This window comes from Bombus fervidus, chromosome 1 (assembly GCF_041682495.2).
Source record: "Bombus fervidus isolate BK054 chromosome 1, iyBomFerv1, whole genome shotgun sequence".
Taxonomy (NCBI): Eukaryota; Metazoa; Arthropoda; class Insecta; order Hymenoptera; family Apidae; genus Bombus; species Bombus fervidus.
This window is the reverse complement of record NC_091517.1, coordinates 8,574,199-8,594,945: the sequence shown is the minus strand read 5'-3', so window position 1 is coordinate 8,594,945 and position 20,747 is coordinate 8,574,199. Positions and strand designations below refer to the sequence as shown.

The following is a 20,747-nucleotide window of genomic DNA, read 5'->3' as shown; positions in this document are numbered from 1 at the left end:
GACGTATACTCGTATTTATTTAGATAAATAGTATATACATATTCTCATATTTATTTAGAAATGACTCTTCTGTTAGCAACAAACACGATCCAAATGTCATAAAACTACAAATATGATTTCGAAGCGGTGCCTGTTTTCGTTCTGCTCGTGATATTTGTCATTTTCGAGCGAGCAATTCTTTTTTACTTTGTACATCTGGGACAAAACAGCACGAAATCTAGTATCACGAGATTGCAGAGTGTTTTTCCGCGTAAAAACCATCTTCCGTTTCGTTTTTCTGTGACTAACACCTGCTGTTGTCTAGAAAATCGTAAAAATGCCATATTTATTACCATATAACATCCACCAATACTTCACATCTAAATTGCACTTTTTTATGCTCTTCTTTTTATTTTTGATGAAAACTAGCTCTGCCTTTTTCTTTAGTGCGTTTAGTGACACACCGATCGTCTTTCCGGAGAAATAACTTTTACTATAACGTTCTTGTATATTCTAATATTTCAGTGAAAGGACAAACTTTAATTTTCTTTTCCTTCTGTCGCGTTTATGTCATCACTTTTGATACAGAATTCTACGCGCCACACCATAATTAGCCTGCGTTAAACGGAGAAAACCTCGTTACGCTTTCTAAATTTGTTTCAGATGTTGATTTTTACGGTTCGTCTTCTGTGTACGTTCTGTGTTTAATGAAAGATTCTTGTATCTTGTTTAATATGGTTTATTTCTGGTCAAAAATACGGAAAATCGTGCGTAATATGTGTTTAACGCCACAATTGGAAAATAGTAGTTTCGTGAGTTTTTCAATTTCAGTTTCTGTTATACAATTACGGTATTAATAGTTTCGTTTCTGAGGTAGAGCTTACATTGACGAAACTGTATTTCTTGGTGCAATAAACAATATTAGTATATTTATTTAGAGGATTTGTCGAAAGTAAATTACATTAATTATAAATAAGTAAAATCTTAAAACACGATTTATGTGAAATTTAATTACATATATTTAATTATACGTATTAAATTTCTTAAATAATTTTTATGTGAAAAGATTTTATCTGTTTATTTGTGTAATAGGCAGAGAGAAAAAGATATCTAATGAGATATAAAACTTCAAGCAATGAAATTTCCGAATTAATTATCACATACAATCTACAAACTTAAATATGTAATTATATTTGTATATGTATTCTCAACTTAATACAATTGTATGATCATTATTTCTATCTCTGCGTATTTGTACGTTAAAAAATGTGTTTTCCATGTTTCTTTGCTATCGTAAATCAGTACTTAAAATCCTTAGATAAGAGTAACACTTGTTTTCTAATAGTAATCGATAACGTTAGAACTTTGTAGAAATAAAGCTATAATTAGAACGACGCAGTTTTGATTATGATTGTATTATATCTCGATAATTCGAAATCTTTTATAATTCTCGTGAATTTTAAATTGTATAATTACATTTCAAAATTAGCACAACACACAGTTTACCACCGAGTTCTATAAAAAGTTAATTAATCATCACTTATATAATTTTGTAAATATTTAAAATTTAGACAATCAACTAATCGTGAATAAATATATATATAATATCATTACGCAACATCAATCCAATAATTTTAATCTTGGTTTTATTCAAAAACTCTCAAATTTCAACCAACCAGTGTCAATATCGTACGATTCGTTTAAAGCAAAAAAATTAATAATTCTTTGGTTTGTAATTAAAGATTCTTAGTATACTTATTTAGTATACTTAATTTATTGTGCTGTTTGTTATTCTGCAAAAACCCGTCATGAATCTCATCTTAGTGCGAGATCGATGAAAGCAAAACGCAGTGAGATTTTAAGCCGAATTTACGCTGTTTCGTTCTGAACTTTCGGAGAAACATAGCGAGAAAAAGTGTAAATTCGACTTTACACTCATGATAAAAACACCTGTACAATTGTCATCAATTCGTAAAAAGATAAGACGATAAGGGATATATAGGAGGAAAGTATTTTATACGTAGTAACATCATTCTCAGCAGCGGACTTTTATGGTTATGAAAAATTTTATTTTCAGAAACTGTATATTAATACCCGAAAACAAATAATTAGCTGTTATTAGGAGAGAAGATTCAATGATTGATAAAAAGAGATAAGAAGATAACAAGTGGTTGTTTATTAATACGCAAAATCCTCTTTTTAATCCTCTTTTTAATCCTCTTTTTTTATTCGAAAGGCCCATTTTTCTCGTATGGTTCTGTAAAAAAAAAAAAAAAAAAAAAAGAGAAAAAGAAGGAAAGAAACAAGAAAGAAAAGAACGATATTTTTCTGCAAACGATTATTAAGCAATTAAACATCTCATAGCCTATGTTGCGTATACGCAACGTATACTTACGTATACGTACTTTAACCTACTATATATATATGTAAATTCTACTCTATGAATATTTATACACAAACGTGTAGTTCATTTATTTTTGTCTGTTTTGAACATTTCTATTTACTTGTAGAACGTAGATTTAAATCATCACAGGAGGTTATTAGTCACGGTATTGAACTTGATATAAATTGATTCAAACTTGAAGAGAGGATTCTCAAATAATAACAATAGAAGTAAATAATTTTTATGAATATTTTTTAGGCTATCTATTGGTGGTTATATGGAACTAGATTTTTTTGGGATGTAAATGTAACCTTGAAGTATAAATGTAATTTTGTTTTACTTTTTAAACTTTAACGTTTAATAACTTTCTGAACCAGCGTGCACGATAACTGAAAAACTAATTGGTTAATCAATATCGGATAAAACTTATTCACTTTGTTACAAATTTCTCCAGGGATTGAGCCTGAAATTATTATTGGATTAGTTATTTATAATATTTCTTTAAGCAATATAAACTCAATTTATCTGCCAAAAAAAGTAAAACTTTTCTAAACGCTAGAACATTCCACAGCTCTCTTTATGTTTTTCTTTCTTCCTTAAACTTCCTAACTTTTGCACTCCGAAAACCGTGATAAATGCTATACTGCACTCTATATGCACACAATAGTTATATTATGGGAATGATCACAAGGCTCGTATAATAGATAATAAACAATAGGAACCAAAATTAAAAATTATATTTGTACTTGAATATTTACATATCAAAAAGTTTTAGTCTCATATAATCAGTAGGTGACCTAAACAAATTCATAAAAACCGCTTTCTTTGCTTTTATTGTTGTTACATGAGATCCCCTCTTGCCTTAACATATTCTTTGTGATTTTAAAAAATATTTTTCTACCTTAATATCAAACCAATCGTCGAAGAAGATTGTCACGAACATTTCATAATTCGTAATTATTCGTCGACGGTTCCACGATACGAACATTGTGGGAACTCACTTGTCCATTACACAGATCTCCTCTTCGACGATTACGAAATTAATCTCGTCGTTTAGGCTGTGCGAGTTATCGTTGGTACGAATCATTTCTTCCTTGAATCAATGTGGTCCCGTAATCGCTCTTCTTGAGAATTCAGCCACACAGTCGAAAATATCATGAGAATAGCCATTATATCTGCATGGAATTCGTCAGTGTAATTTATGTATCAAATTTAAATATATTGTACGTATTACACGCTCGCTTCCATCATTATTATCGCATCACGCTTCCAAAACTTAAATTATACATGTTGCGTATAATTCATTTATACACAATTTGTCTAGAGATCCATTAGTATAATGACCATTAGTATAATGATGCAGATGTAATCTAGGAAACGGAATCATAGATCAATATGTAACGACCTAGTCATCTCCTTTTACGACTCTTCGTCCTTTAAGTCTGAGGGTTATTTTCTATTTTCAGTATTTCAATTAAAATCACCAGCCAGCAATCAAGTACAGTAGGATTTCATTGTCGTTACTGATACATAATTTTAATCGTGAATTGTACTGCCGATATTTATTCCAGTATATCCTTGCTTATAAAAAAATATGAAAAAGTCGAAATTGATTCTTTCACACCTTAACCACTTTCGTCCACGTTTGTAAATGAATTCTTTTGCAGGTACGAATAAAATTAATTCATTCTTCATAAGCAAGAATAAAAAGAATGAATCGCCTTTTTTTTTCAGCCGCGAGCGCGGTGCATGGTACGAAGTTTGAAATGATTATTTTCCAATCGTTTGTTAAGGCGAACAGAGTAACAGGGAGAGGAAAAAATGGTTTGACCGTTAAACAAATAAACGCTGTTTGATGTGTAATTAGTAGTGGATCGTAGTTGTACGCGTCCATTGAAGATCACTGTTTGCGGAACGTAAAACATGGCACAGGGGATCCTTCCTCCCTCTTTTAATTACATCGCGTAGGTATAATTAGAGTCATTGTTCTGAGGAACACGGGTCTCATATCAATTTATAAATATCTCTGGAGAGTGCCGCTTTCCTTTCTTTTTCTCTTTCTCTCTTTCTTTTTTCGCGGCAAACGGCCACGGAAAATAACTGATCGTTGCATCACTCGGAAAGGAAATGTCCAATTAATTTGATTAATTTTCGGAGAAAGGATATAAAGCAGGAAAAGGGAAAAGAAGAGATGGAATACATAGCACACGAATTGTGTTTTTGAAGCGTATCTACGTACAGTCAGTTACGAAAGTTTACATACGCCCGTGCAATTTTGTGTATTTTACTTATCAAAGAGACTGAAAATGCGTTTTGTCACGAAATTATTTATATTTATATATCAACAGTGTTCTTATTAATGTGTACCTAAAAGAAATTAGAAAAATTAAAAGATTTGTGTCAAAAATCTTGGGATAAAATTGCGTTACCTACGAGATATTAATACATATATTTATTAATTATATATTATTTATTTACTTTATCAACTTTGTATTATTTGTTTTATGAATTGTTAATAATGTGTTCATACAATAGTAGACCTATCATTTTTATGATTTCATGTACATAGATATAACAGGCAATTGTTATAACATTGTATTTTTGATTCTTTTAACACCTTGCACAGTAGAGGTGAGTGTGAGCAAATTGCGTTACATTTGAACAATATCTGTCTTAGTGTGTCAACAAAAGTACGTCGAGCTAACGTTTTACTATGATACTTTATATTCAAGGGGTGTAAGTAGAAGTATGTGACTGATTGTATATTTGTCTCTTGTTATCGTGTTCGACTACTACGTATAGAATTCTGCGTGCGAAAGTTTAGTTGTTCATTGTTAGAAACTGTCTCGTTAATGTAATTACTCACGTTGTTCTACACAAGGTACAGCGTGACAAAAAGGTTTTCTCGCCAATGTAAAAATATCGATGAACGGTATTTGTTGGTTCGTATTTGAAAAAAAAAAGAGAGGCGAAACGTGTTTTTAAAATTGATAGAATGTAGATATTGGTTGCTTCACGACGTATGAAGAGAAGATTAGAATTTTAAACGCAAAACATGGTAAACATATTCTCTGTGATTGAAAGACGATTATTTTAATGTAAAACAGCGAAAGATAGGAAAAACCTTTTAAGTCCAGGAATATAGTTGGCGAAGTTCTGTAGAAGCTAAGAGTATAACTATTAAGACGAACGATATTTTACTATTTTCAATATTTTAATATTATTAAACGTTAAGAATGGTTCGATAGGATTAAAAGAAACATAGTAGAAATTGTATTTTTAATATCATTGTGTTTGCATCGATTTTTACAATACGAAGACTATATGACCGTTAATAATAGTACCTTTTGTAATATCTAAAATAAAATATATACGTCTAGAATAAAACAAAATATATCTAGTTTGTTACTTGACAAAACTTTTGAATTTTTTAATAACGTCTTTTTTTTAGAATTGTAGATACCCGCAGGTTAATTACCGTTGTTATTAGCTTGACAATTTGTGTGTTTAATACAAGCTTGTATTCCTAGAACTCGTGTTTAGTAGTTGGCAAATACTCTGTCGAGAAATTCCTTATATTACAAGACTTGGCCAAGATACTTAACAGTGCCATATTTATCTTAAGTTGTACAGCACAAGGTGAATTTATTCACTAGATGTGGCCTCCATTCTAAAGCCACGGTCAGAACGAAAACAATATTGGATCAAAATGATAACCTAAGTGGTCGAGAGCGATGTTGCTTATGTTTTGTTGCATATTATGACGATTACCAAACATTTTTAACTCTTCTTTATTTAACACACACCAAATATTATCTATGTTGTAACAACTATTTTGTTATAGATCATTACACTTGTAATACATTCATTTACTGAACTAATCCTTTAATAGCGAAATAATAATTTTTTTTATAAATGTAAGTAGTGTTAAAAAAATCATAGAATTAATTTCCATTGTTAGTGTTTCTACTTTCCTTCCTTTTTAGAGAGAGAAATGTAACGAACAAAGAAGCATTTTATTTCACTATGCAAAATTATGGTTTAATACGTAATTGTTATTAATAGTTCCAAATTATGCAGGATCGTGTGAATAAAAAAAAATGGAAAAATGATATCGCCGAAATAATTAAATATATTCTTAGAAGTACGCTAGGACGGAAGCTTATCTCTGTGTTAGGGCGTTTATCGAATTTTTTTACGTGATAATGATTGGCTAGGCACGTAGCCTTCATGACCTCGCGAATACACGAAGAACTTAATTAAACATGTCTTCTGATAAAGCTCGAGATATGTAATATAACACAACGAGACAAGTAAACTATAATCTTTGTCGTTGTTAATTCATCTTTCCATGGTCATATTCGAGTGCAATAAAGATATCTTGGAAATTTTTCCGTGATCGTGTTGAAAGGACGAGTCACTACGTGACAAAATGTTCTGATTGCATTCAGTTAAAAATAAATATTGGTATACGTATGTCGATTTTTTCATACTATTAATTGTATTACGATGATTTCAAAATATTGGAATTTTACTTCATTTATTCGTTTCAAGTGAAACGATCAAATCCTTAACAAAACTTTAAACATTTATAGCATTTTAAAAGTAATTTTTATATTAATATTTTATAATAATTTAATATTTTTAAGGTAATTTAAATCAGAGTCTAATTGAACAGAGTCCATATACTTTGGCTATTACAAAACTATATTACAATTATTACGATTCAAACGTATAGTTTATCTTTATTGATAAATATTAACTTTAGTTTGTATATTTGTATTCCTTAGTCTAAAGTTTTAACGTCCCTGATACGGAGAGTACTTTGTCCTTTCTACACTATGAATTGCTTTGGTCAGTGGAATTTTTGGAGGAAGTGATTTCTCTTACTTGAAATTGTTAGTGTAATATTCAAATATTCGAAATAATATTCATAACTGACAGGACACAACGCTGTGAGCTTCTAAAAATTGCATTTCCTAAACCAAATACAATTCATTCACAACCAGTCAACGTAACTTCCGCTATATTAAAGTATACCTCGTGTATATATGCCTCAGAAAAATGGAAGTAGAGGAGAAAGAGGAATTTGTATTAGGTTGTCCGAAAAGTTTCTTTCGTTTCTTGAGGTGATAATAGATGAACGACAATTTCTGTTTTATATTATTTTATTGAATTAGGTGTGATCCATTTTGTTCTATTTCTATTACTATGTTCGTGCATAATTCAATAAACTAATATAAAACTAAAAACATTGTGCGTCTATTATTTCCTTGTAAAACGAAAGAAACTTTTCGAACAATCTAATAAAATAGTCCATATATACAATTATATCACTTATATATATTGTAGTCACTTGAAAAGACACGCGACGAGATCCAAAACAAAATTTTTTATAAAAAGTAATTGAAACCAGTTATTTTGGCTAATTGATAAGTCTGAAGTTAAAATACCGTTATCTATAGAACCTTCCAACAGAACGTATTTTTATCTCTTATATTTTGTATGTACATAACAAAAAAAGTCATGTCTTGAAAAATCATGTGACGAGATCCAAAATAAAACATATAATAAGCAACTGAGATCTCGGACATTCAGACTGACCGATGAGTCTGATATGAAAACGCACTTTGCAACACGGAACTTTCTAACAAAATGCGTCTTTATGTTACAGAGGGACGACACGAGCCTGCTCGCTCAGTTTTTCTACGCGGACGAGTCTTTGAACGCGGTTGCTTGCGAGTTGGACTCGTTCGATGGTCGTCAGGAGCCAGAAAGATGCACCACGTTGGTTAACCAGCTGCGTCACTGTCAGGATAAAGTGTTAACGATATGCAGTCAAATAATGGACGATCTCATTCCGGAGAGCAGGGCAAACCGAGACTTCAGGGTGAAATTTCCTGACGACGTGATGCAGGAGAATCTCGCTGGACAGCTGTGGTTCGGAGCTGAATGCTTGGCAGCTGGATCCTCGATCATGAATAGGGAGGCTGAAAGTTCAGCCATGAGGCCGCTGGCAAGAGCTTTGACTAAGTCGTTGGACATCGTCAGGAATTTGCTCAGAGAGCACGCGTTAAAAGGTCACATGAACCTGAAGGTATTTATTATACGTGCTTGTCCAAGTGTTAACGATGGGTCGCCTAATCGTTTTATGTCGAATCAGCTGATAGGCTCGAATTTAGTTATACAGGGTGTTATAAAGAAACGGCTTAAGATTTTGTGAAATTATAATATTCATTGAGAGAAGTGAAAAATATTTTTAATTAGCACAATGGTTTGGCTAAGCACTGTTGTATTTGGCTGGAAATAAATAGTTTTAAAATTATCGCGGTTCTGTATATCTTTTGGAACTTGATGGCTCGTCCAATTATGTGACAAATTAATTTTTCCACATTTGTTATCGATTAGTACTGGACTAGTACGTATTAGTACTACACAGTTGGTTGATAACGCACGTATGCTTATTTTGAAACGATTTTGTTAACGGGCCAATGTCGTCGATTGAACTTCGCTCTTTCTTTAATTGTTAATCGTATTAGGAAAGAAACAGTTGACTTTACGTTGGACGTGTGGACACTATGGAATGTGTATGAGAAGATAGAAATATCAAAATCTAATCATCGGCAATCATGAAAAATCGAGGATGAAAGGAGAAAGAATCAGAATATTTTGTGATTGAATATTATGATTTTCTTGCACGAATTTAACGAATTAAGGCAATCGCGTATTAATCTGTCCCTCGTATGCTTTGAGTTTGAAAAATTCGCGTTGCCGATAGGACGATTAGATATTATTTCTTTAAAATATCTATTTTATTATGATAGTATGACGCGTCCTATTTCTGCATTCCTTCCTTTTCTGTCTGTCGATCTCGAGAATTACGTAAGTGCATTTGGAGCAAACGTTGAACCCTAAAATATTCAGGTTAATCGTAGGAACGTGTACTTTATTAGGCTCTGGACTTCCGGACTTGAATCCTTGCCTATGGCATTGGATATGACAGTCATATTAACCGTTTGCACTTTGCCCATTTTTATGGTAAGATCAACCAGTAATTCTAGTAGCACACTGTAGAAACATTGAAATTATGAGATTTATTGAAATCGAAAATCCTCTTACAGAAAGGAGAAGGCCATAAATTTGTATGTATTTATTTCTATTGTGTTGTTTTCATTTCTCTAGTTTCTATCAAAAAAATAAACCATTTATTCTGAGGTAACCTTTAAATTTGCAGAATTTTTGTCTCTTTCTTTAAATATTGCTTATAGAATATTTATATCCTGCCCATTGATTTACGAAAGTGAAATACACTTTCTGTAGAAATTTGTCGTGCAAGAAGCACGCTTTGAAGTTGCTTTTCAACACATACTCTGCATTGCTGAGTACATGCAACTTTCTCTTTCGTGCGATCTTTCGAGGACACGGTAATTATTCGTGTGTCGGCATTTTTTCAAACAAAAAAGGTACTCGTAATCGATATATTATGATTTGTATTATTTTGTTTTTCTGTTTTTCTCTCCTTCCATTCATTATTTAATAATCCATCGTATATCGTTGATGTGTTCGAATGATAAATGTGTGTCAATAAATAAACGTAATTAATATTGAGTTCACGATTGTATGAATATAACCGAACGGACATTATGCAAATTCATGTTTTTATGAAGACATAAGTAAAGGAACGGAACTTAAATCTGATGTTCTCTTTGAATTTTTATATATGCATATGATAGATGTTATTAAAACATAGACAATATTTAAATAGCGCTTAGTTCCGATAGTCGATATATATATATATATTCCGCGATTTATTTAATCTGTTTTATACTTTTCAATAAAATATGTATTTGAAAATTGATAAAGAAGATGTTTAAAGGGATACAAAGACGAAAAGAGGTGAGATGAATAGTGTGGTTGAATAAAAGTTTGTTCTCCACTCTAAATATTATTAGATATTATCGTAACAAGTATTTTATTATGAAAACATAATTTGTATATTTTTGCATATAATACACATTCAGTACATTGTTGCATATTTAATTCTTCCATAATTGCGTACACATCCGTAGTTTAGTCATAATATTGTTTTTGGCAGCAAGTAAACCTTTGAAACGTTATAGGAAAACAATGATACATTGTCAGTAAAAACAATGTAGTGGGTCAATCAAATTTATGCATGCTTTCACGTGAGTTAAGAACAGGGAATCATTCCAGCGAGACAACAGAGTAATTAGGCCAGCCAGTTTCAGAATCTTGTATATTTGCATTTAATTAAATGGTTCAACGTTTTATATCCGTTTTAATATTTCCAGATTCTTTTTACGGGTTATATGAAGTTAATTTTAGAATTACTAATGTATTTAATATGTAATGTAATTACACATTTTATTGAGTTAGTATTTAATAGACCATACTATAACAAACATTAAATTAATTAAACAATAAAATAAATAAAGAATTAAACATTCATCAAAAAATATTTTAGATAATTCTTTATCTCATTTTTCTTACTAACCTGCTCCTTTCTATTTGTTTCTGTCTCTTTTTCTCTGAATCCTTTAAATGTAATATTAAGCAACAATAAATAATTTATTGTTATTAACAAATATTTCCTACTTCAAAAATGATACTTTCTATTTGAAATACTAATCATCTAACTTTTCTATTGATTAGTACCTTTTTCAGACGCAATACCCGTTGGACCCATCACTGGAGAAGCTGATCGAGTCGCTGAAGATCTTCGACCGGTTGTTCGCCGATTTCGAGCTGTGCTATGTGGGCGCCATGGTACCAGTGAAATCGACGAAGGAGTACGAGCAGCAGGAGCTCGTTTGCGTTTTATTTTCGGAGACGCTGCAAAGAGCTCTCGAACGTGGATTGCTCAGCCAGGCCGATGTAGATAATTACGAGCCGGCTCTGATGTTTACTATTCCTCGTTTGGCGATTGTTTCTGGCCTCTTGGCTCCGCCTGGAGGCCCTCTGTGCCTCAATTCCCCCGACAACATCAGCGAAGTGTTTAGACCTTTTAGGGTAAGCGGAGATCGCCGATTACAGTCGGCTGTAATTAAGCATCACTTACACAATTTTGAAACTTTTTCTGTAAAAAAGATAGAACATGTCATTTATCTTTTTCTTCTCTTCTTTTAGTCTTCGATCGTAAAAAATATAGAACACGTTATTTTAATAAATCTTGATAGTTTTGATGTGGAAGAAACGAAAGCAGAGAAATCGATGAAAATGCAGTAGTGATAATTGAAAATCATTATATTTTGCATCGAAGTTTCAAAATTGCGACGTAATTTCGACTTTTGATTTTAGGTTTTTAATTTTGTAATTCAGGTTTGTAATTTTGAATAGGCAAAATAGATTACGTGACAATTTAATGAGATTCAGAGTTGAATGTAAAATTACGACTTGTGCAGAGATTGCATAATTTAGAAGTTCGACAAACTTTCATAGATAATGCAAGATTTCGGTTTCTTTCTTCACAGTAATTTTAGTGGATTATAAATAGATTTAATTTTGCTAGATATAAAAATGCAATAATACTAATAAGTTATTCTCAATGGGCTTTTAATTTCCTTTATATATCCATACTATTTATATACTTCTTATTTTTGTTAACGCCAGAAGATTTCTTATCAAGATCATCGTTGGACATCAATATTCAAGTACAGAATGTATGCGATCTTTTTATTTTGTAGCTATTATCAGAGACTCGTTTCATGCACGTTTATATCATGTATTTCAACTTCAATCCATTATGTTTATTTACATAACCAATATTTCATCTCAATTGAACTAAACGTATCTGAAATATGTGCCCAATATTTTACATGAGTTTAGAAAATGTAACTTCAAAATAATTCTACAAAAACATGGTCTATTTTTTTCTATCATCAATTCTTAGATATTTGAAATATTTACACGGTTAAGTAACAAAAACTGGCAAACGCAAAATTTAAGTAAGCCTTTTTGTTTTAATAATTTATTTTATTATTTTATTAATTTAATAGATTTATTTAATAAAGCAATTAAAGAATTTTCGTCAAAATAAGACAAATGAAAATGTAATAACAATTGAAAAGTAAAACAAAGTCACTGCAATATTGAAGGTAGTTTCTCTTTCCGTTGCAGTCGCTTCTTCTAAAAATAAGAGAACTTCTTTGGACATTAAACAACCGCGAGCTCTACATGCTGGAGAAACTGCTGTGCTCGAACGAGGAGCCTCCGGGTCCCATCACGCAGTCGTCAAAGTCGTCCGCGTGCCAGGACATTCCCGACCTGGAGGAGTTCGTTCACAATTTTTATACCGGTTATCCGAACTGTAAAGACTTCATCGTAGATTTTTACACAGTGACGAGAAACACGGGGAACAATATGGACGAGGTGGCGGACGACGTGGTTCAAATCTTAGAGGAAGAAAGCCGTTTGACAGAAGGGAATAGCGATCAGGAGGTGGAGGACCGGGGAACAATGGTAGAAACCGGGCCTAATCGCTTAAACATATCCGTGAACGGGTACGAGGAGGCTGTGAGGTGTAACGGTAACACGAGGACATCCAGTGAACGAGAAAGTGTTGGTGACGAAGTGCAGTATCATATTAAAAAGCCAGCAAGCTCTTCGAACAGCAGTAGATACTTATCTTGCGACGATAGTCCTTGCTCCAGAAGAATAGAATGTCCCGCGAGTCCTGTTTCAATGGTAGATTCGATGGTGGAGCAGGTCGTTCCAGAAGATAGTATTTCAAGCGTAAACGAGAATAGATGTGGCGAACAATTACACAAACAGCAAGACGAATTTATCACCTCGGATATCACCGAGATTTTAGGCAGCTCCGATCATCACATCGAAATCCCTCAAACGCAGTATCTGCTGAACCAAGTGTCGCACGAGAACAACGTGACTGGTGAGACGGTACACATTCAAAACTCTTTGCCTGACTTGGATTCGAAGAAGCTGATATCCGAGGCAAATAAAACGTTATCGAATTTGTTGCTGGATGGAGAGTGTCAGAACGAGATCTCCGAGCAGACTGACTCGGGAATTTGTACGGTGATTTCGTCGGAGAATACCAGTTTGTACGATAAGAGTCCCGAAGAGAAGAAGACTTTCGCCAACGAGATCCAAGAGGACGAGCACGGATTAGATGACGAAGACACGCAAGAGAATACTAGTTATTCTTGTTCCAATTTGAATTCACCGAAGAGAAAGAGCTCCACGATATCGGATAACTCGTGCGTCTGTAGTCTAAGAAGCGTGAAGACAGTCGCGTCGTTGGACCACTCGATCGAGGTGCACAATCTGCACGCGGCCAACACAGAGGCTGTGAAAAACATTCCACGAATATCGTCCAACTTCGATGGGACGAACGAAGAGTTTGTTGGAGTCGCGTACGGCAATGGGCAGATTTCCGTCTGCGACTCGAACCAGTCTAGTTTTCAGATCAATTATTCAGAAAATTGGGAAAATCTGAATTTAAGCATTGATGCGTCTACTTCGAGGAAAGAATTCTGGAGCGATCTGAAGTGTGAAAACTGCCCGTCCACGTCGCAGAACATTGAAAAGATCGGCTCGAAGATCGAGCAGTATACTCAGGATAAGATCACAACGTCGAAGAAGATGAAGGACGAGAAGCAGAGGAGACGGCATCAACGTAAGCACGAACGGAACGGGCAAAAACTTCATCACGGGGTACAGGAGAGCAGGGTGCAGAACTTTCAAAACGTACGCTCGTCGGCGAGCACGGAGAGCTCCAGATCAAACTCGACGGATCGTTGTTTGAATCCTAGGCTGATCAGTTACGGAGCAAGTCTGCATCCCAGCCAGAACACCAGGCAGATGCCTAATTTTGGAAGCAGCCCTCACGCTAGTCCGCGGTTGCAGCACTTCGAAACTCGTAGCACGCCTGGATCAGGCCAGAGGACTTCTAGTATCGCTTCCAGAGCTCAGAGAAACTCGTCTCCGCAAAATAGAAAGCTTCTCGATCATAGGAGATCTAGGTCAGAGCAAATTATCAGAATGAAGAGGAGAGACTTTGAAAAGAGAGACAAGTACGAACGAGCTAATCCCAGGTCGGAGCAGACCAAGAGAAAATTAGGAAGTAGAAGTCCTAATGAACTGATGAACGATGGTTTGGGACCAAGAACGGATAAAAGCGGCCTGGCAAATGAGATAGTCTCGCCGGTCACGACGCAGACCGTGTCGTATGGAATACAAAAAGACAATAACACGCAGAGAGCCACGCGAGCTGTGAGGCTAGTGAACGCAACCACGGTTCAAGGGACGCAGTCGGTCAGTTCGGATCATATCCTGGTTCACAAACCGGATGTTGGGTCTAGTTCGAGCTGCTCGAGTTGCTGTGACTCGAGTTCGGAGACCAGCGAGTTTCAAAGCGATTGTCAGGACGACGAGGAGATAGCCTTGGCTATGCAGGCCGCTGAGATTGCGAACAATTACAAGATTCGAGCGAAATTTCGGTAAAGTTTATTTTGCTTTTCTTCGTTTCATAATCCTTAATTTTTTGTTTTTGTTTCAATTGCTTGATTATAAATTCTTTGGCAATTAATTCCTGGCTAATCCCTTTTTCAGGTCATCCGAAGATCTCGTTCATCGTTTATTCGTTTGTATAGCCGGTGTGGCAGATCAACTGCAGACTAATTTCGCATCGGATCTGCGCAATATTTTGAAGTGTGTGTTCCTGATGAACAGTAGTCAAACCGTGGAAGACGGTGAGATAAAGGATGAAAGTTCAGTATCTGAAAATCATGTGACAAGCCCGTTGAACGATACGGTTACAAATCATGATCGACAGGATTTATTACAAGAATACGAGGACGATTTGGAAGAGACTGCCATCACCACCGATCATAATACGTGTACGTATTCTTTCCTTTATTTATGCCCAAGTTTTCATAAGCCTGATATCTGTATTTTAAGAAAATTGTATGTATTGAAACACGTGTGGGGTCTAAATACGAACAAAGAATAATTGGATGCATCGAAATTACCTGGGTAATAAGTGATCACTATAATATTTCATTACACGTTTCGTTAATACAGGTGGTATATGAATTTTTAAAGAAGCAATAACAAAATTAAATTGCAAATTATACAGCCGAGTAATGATTATCCGATGGTTAATTTTTAAATATATACAATCTTCTAATTTTAATTGAACAGTTCTGTTGCTCTATCTAGTGTGTATCTTTATCATTACTTTTGATGATATTAATATCGGAGAAAGTTCACGGTTACACGCTCTGTTTCCCAGAAAATATTTCAAACAATAGGAACACCTAGTAAAATAGTAAAATAAATTAGATGTTATGTTCACCCTCGGAGAATTGATCTTGAAATGCTAATTAATTCAAAACAAACCATGATGTGAATATTATTTTATACAGTGTGTTTCAGAGAAAGGTGACCAAACATTAATACCATATTTACTTTACGGATAAGGAATGAAAATGGATCATACCGATCAGACCGTATAACATGTTTAAGCGGACATGAGACAATTCTTTATAAAAAAAAATAAGAAGAAAACAGAATAAAACCTGTTCGTATTATGACTCTTTGTTCTCAAGAAAATCGAATTTGAAGATTTGTCAAGCGTACTTGAATATGGTTAATTCCAGACTGGACAGGAGTAAATGATCGACAGGACGTTATTCTACACGTGAAAATAAGTCGAATATGTGGAATAAAATTTTTTCAAAAAATGCTTTGTTTTCGAGGAAAATAAGCTTGAAATAAAATTCCAAAATAAAATTTAAAATAAATTTTCAAACTCGATTTTCTCGAAAACGTCGCATGAATAAACATTCTTCTATATTTTCTTCTTATTTTTTCACAAGGAATGCCTCGTGAAATTTTCAAAATTTTCTCTTTTCGGGATATAAATTTGTATATATACTTTGAGATTTAAGATGATTAACTGTCCTAATATTACAAACATTGTCAACACTTCTTCTCTCAGAAATAATTTAGTGTTTAGAATAAATTATTATGCTATCGAAGGCAGTTTATGTCACAGTAAATAAGTTTACTTAACTGATAGATAAGACGTTATTATCTGATAAATAAGGCAGTTACCTGTATAGCTGGGTTAATATTGACTGCACAGTTATTCACTTCGCGTATGAGCGATTTGTTTATTTACAAGGTCATCGAAAAAGTATAATTTGCGATAATAATCCTATTGACAGTCTGATAATACTGAAAGACCGGTTTATTGCTGCATGAAGTGAATACCATCAGAATATCAGGAGCCTTTGAATACCTACCTTTGACAGTGTCTAAAATGTTAGTGCAAAACACATGTTGCAGACTGTAAGCATTCCACTTCAATTTTTAAGCATTCCTACGATACTGCCTCATAAACTGGAAAAGTTTACATTTCAAAAAGGAAAATTTTAGGGTGCGTGGGATACGATATCATATATGTACCATAATTGTACCATACAAATTTGGTTACCAATTTCTAACATACTCTCTATAGTATTGGTATTATTTTTTATTTATTGCTGCAAACTCGGGTCACGAATTACGAGCGTTGGGACTCATTTCAGGAACTGCCTCCTATATATAATCTTTAGTTATAACATAATATTTCTTTGGTTGTACATAAATGCATTTATTATAAATTTCGTACAGTAACACAAGAAAATCTTGTTTGTAGCGACCATAACCGAGCGTGGCGAGGAGTGTGTGGAGAGGGCACCAGCTTGGATACCGGATAACGACGCACCACGTTGTATGGCGTGTCAAGCAGGGTTCACGGTGGTGAGACGCAGACACCATTGCAGAAATTGTGGCAAGGTGTTCTGCGGTCGTTGCAGCAGCAACAACGTTCCCCTGCCCCGTTATGGGCACACGAAGCCTGTCAGGGTATGCAACAGGTGTTTCCTGTATCAGGTGACGCCGTTCACGGTGTCCCCAGTGACGCCAGCGAGCTGAGCTTTGGATCAACGAGGTGTGTGACGAGGGTGACTGATAGAAAATGAATCGTTTACTTGATATTTTAAAATGTTAGGCCCGTTGTCGCGCGCCCGCGGATCGTTGCATCCGTTTCCTTTTCTTCTAACTATAACGATCGAAAATAGTTTGCCTCTCTAAAGCCCGCTCTGTACGTTGAAACATGTCGCTATGCATGTGTCGACACTTACGTTTCATGAAATTTTTATCAATTTCAGTTTACCTTCGCGATCTCAATTTGCGACACGATACGTTGAATCATGTGGTTCAAGGTGTCTGGTTATTTTCCAACTCCAGTATTATTTTTATTAGTAGGAAGTACGTTGATCGTAACAAATAAAAAATTAAAAAAGATTTCTTTTGGAAGAAAATTTATTTTTTGTAAAAGTATGTTCGGAATCCCGATTTCTACATCGATACAATTTCATTTTGATACCGATTCGTCAATACAGATTTACGTATATCGTAAGATGTATCGCGAAACGTAGATGTGGATGTATGTGTCGCAACGTATTTCAAAGTTTCAACGCATAGAGCCTCCTTCAGAATAAATGTTACAAATACGGAATATGTTAACAAATGGTCGATGGTGTGTACTTTCGATTTTCATTTGGTTTGGTATATTTGGAGACTGAAGAAAATTCATGATAATACTTGTGTTCTTTTTTTTTTTATATTTGAGAATAAAAATTAAGCGAACATAAATCAGGAATGTTCTTCGTTGAAAGTTAATCGGAGAGAATCGATGAAGATCGAAGGAACGTTGACACTATTTGGTCGTTCTTTGCGCTATTTGTATATTTACGTGCACTTAAAACCGTACAGTTAGAGTATATGTATATCGGCGCCCATCGCTAATATTTTTACACGACGTGATCGAACGATTCTAAAGGAGCTAATTTCCAAAAGCAGTTGTACCATAATTTAATCTTACTTGCTCGTATAGGTGATAAGGAGGTATTCAGAAACAAATGAAAGAAACAAAAAAAAAAAAAAAAAAGGAAAAAATAAGAAAGAAGATTCGCAATTGTTGCTTTTTATTTAGGATATGTGCGATTATATCACACAGAGTATTCCCTGTATATCGTCTCTGTTCCCTTTTTATTTTTTCTTTATCTTCGTCCGCGTTCCGTTTTGAATTTTATCTTCTTCCGTTACGAGTGTTCACTTAATAATAACGGATAATATATATAAATACGCAATCGAACATCTCGTTTCGTCGTGTCATACTTTATCCGCACGAGAATCGTTAGTTTTATATTTTATCGGAGAACTCGTTGTAGAATGTTGGATATAACTTCAAACACGAGAGCAAAAAATGCGAGGACATATGTGAAATATTGTTTAACAATACCATTGTTTTACATTTTACTAAATTTATAAATCTGTTATATTGTAAAATATTGATTTTATCGTGAATGTACCGTATATAATATTATTAAACGAGTAATAATATTTTATAAACATTGTCAGTTAATATCCTTTAAAATATTTCTTTATAATTTTGATAATAATTTGAATAGTTGTTAATAATTATTTAAATAACGCATATGAATGATCGATACAAATATTTCTTTATGAGAAGTTATATCTACATTTTATGACACATTTGTATAAGTATAATGCAATTCGTATTCTTGATTAGATCGGACTAAATCGGTTTGTAAAAGGGGGAAGATTATTGTCAGAGTTATCTATAGACTATACTGGATGCGACGAGTTTTATGGTACAAGCGAGAACAGAGTGATTCATAGTGTAAGAATTTGTTGAAATTTTGAAATAAACTTTGTTACAAGACATGAGGTGTGTCTACTTTATTTGAAATCTACAAGCGACACGAACATCGTTTAAGATAAAAGGTCCACGCGAGAAGTGTAATTTTGCGCTGCTTATACTCGAAACCTAATGTAATGCAATCAAATATAAAAATTTAGTACAGTAAAAGCCTAAAGACTTGCTGTATAAATGAGGAGCCGCTCAAATTTCACATTAACACTTAGCTTCTTTATTTGTCCATATTATTTGATCTTCAGAAGCAGTTTTAGCAAAGGAACCAACAAAAGAATTTATTTTAGAATTATGTTTTACTCTTATATATTGAAATCGTACAATTCTTTGAACTAAAGGCAAATCGTCGCACCCACTATAGCTGTGAGAGTTAAAGAATATCTCGGTATCGAATTATAAAATATAAATGTTTGTATTTATATATTGTATATACATATATACATATATATATATATGTATTTAATTTTGGAATATACTCTTTTTAGGTGAGAACGCAAGATTCTTAGATAGTTAAAGGCATTAAAGAGAAGCCTATGAAGATCTGCGAGAAAATGCGAATACCATAGACTGAGAATAAGAAAAAAAGAAGAAAAAGGAAATTAAATGGCCCTTATGAGTCGGCTAACTGTGCATTATATCAAATGTTCGCTCAGCGATGGTGATCAAATAGCGGTATCTAAATGTTTAATATCAAACCAGCGACAATGGGACTAGCGATAGGTGGGCCGTGATCTTGTTTAAACTACTATCATATTCTATCGACGAAACTCTTTCGTTGGAAGGAGAGACGTTTACATCAATACGTATTCTTAGTGGGAGAAATTACTATGATAAACGCGATGTCAATACTCATAATCTCAATACTCGAATAAACGAATTGATAGAAATATCAAAACATCTGTAAGACACGAAACTTTCATTCAATCTAATCAACTTCTTGGAATTTCCTCTGAAATGTGTATTGAAATATGTGGAACAAAAATACAAGAAATTATAAGGAATTAATAGAAATTCTGAAAAATTTTTAAAACGTAAGAATCTAATACACTATAATCGACTCTTTCGAATTTCTATCGAAATATGTAAAAAAGGAAAAAGAAAATTACGAAAGTTTTTAAGAATGTAATTAAGAGAAATTGTGAAATATTTTTATTCCACACAACCGCAATTCAATGTAATCAACCCTTTCGAATTTCCATTGAAATATTAAAATGTGTATTGAAATATGCGAAACATTACGAATTTGATCAACTAATTTGCATTTCTTCCACTCGAAATATGTTCTGAGAAAAACGTTGTTGCTCCACTTTCTTCCTTTATTAGAAAGACAATTGAGTATAAAGTTGCTCGGGTCGGAACCGGCGATTCGAGAATCGACGACTGTTGTAAATAGCGCGAAAACTTGCGGGCGAGCGTATAAGAGAAAAGCGAACTGTGTGATGATCGTGACAGAACGAAGGGAGAGAGCGAACTTTCCGTTTTTCACCGGCATTCGAAGTACACGCGCTGGCGAATCGTGATAATACATTATAAACCCGTTAATCGTACACTGTGACTTTCACGTAAGCTTTAAATAGCGATATTTACTAGCATCACACTGAGTGTACTACGATCTGA

At 33.8% G+C, this 20,747-nt stretch overlaps 1 protein-coding gene across 3 annotated transcripts in view; it reads left to right on the top strand.

Moving 5' to 3' along the window:
- LOC139987785 (lateral signaling target protein 2 homolog) overlaps positions 1-20,407 on the top strand; it is a 46,822-nt gene extending 26,415 nt beyond the window's left edge. Inside the window, exons 2-7 of one of the 3 annotated variants that reach the window (XM_072004587.1) lie at positions 8,037-8,459; positions 11,036-11,392; positions 12,500-14,841; positions 14,954-15,240; positions 17,046-17,339; positions 19,616-20,407. In XM_072004587.1, coding sequence (XP_071860688.1) covers positions 8,037-8,459; positions 11,036-11,392; positions 12,500-14,841; positions 14,954-15,240; positions 17,046-17,323 — 3,687 coding nt within the window. In that variant the 3' untranslated portion in view covers positions 17,324-17,339; positions 19,616-20,407. Of the gene's footprint in view, positions 1-8,036; positions 8,460-11,035; positions 11,393-12,499; positions 14,842-14,953; positions 15,241-17,045; positions 19,142-19,615 lie in introns of those variants that run through there. The other 2 variants (XM_072004665.1, XM_072004501.1) reach the window with 2 other exon arrangements.
- The last annotated feature ends 340 nt before the right edge of the window (positions 20,408-20,747 follow it).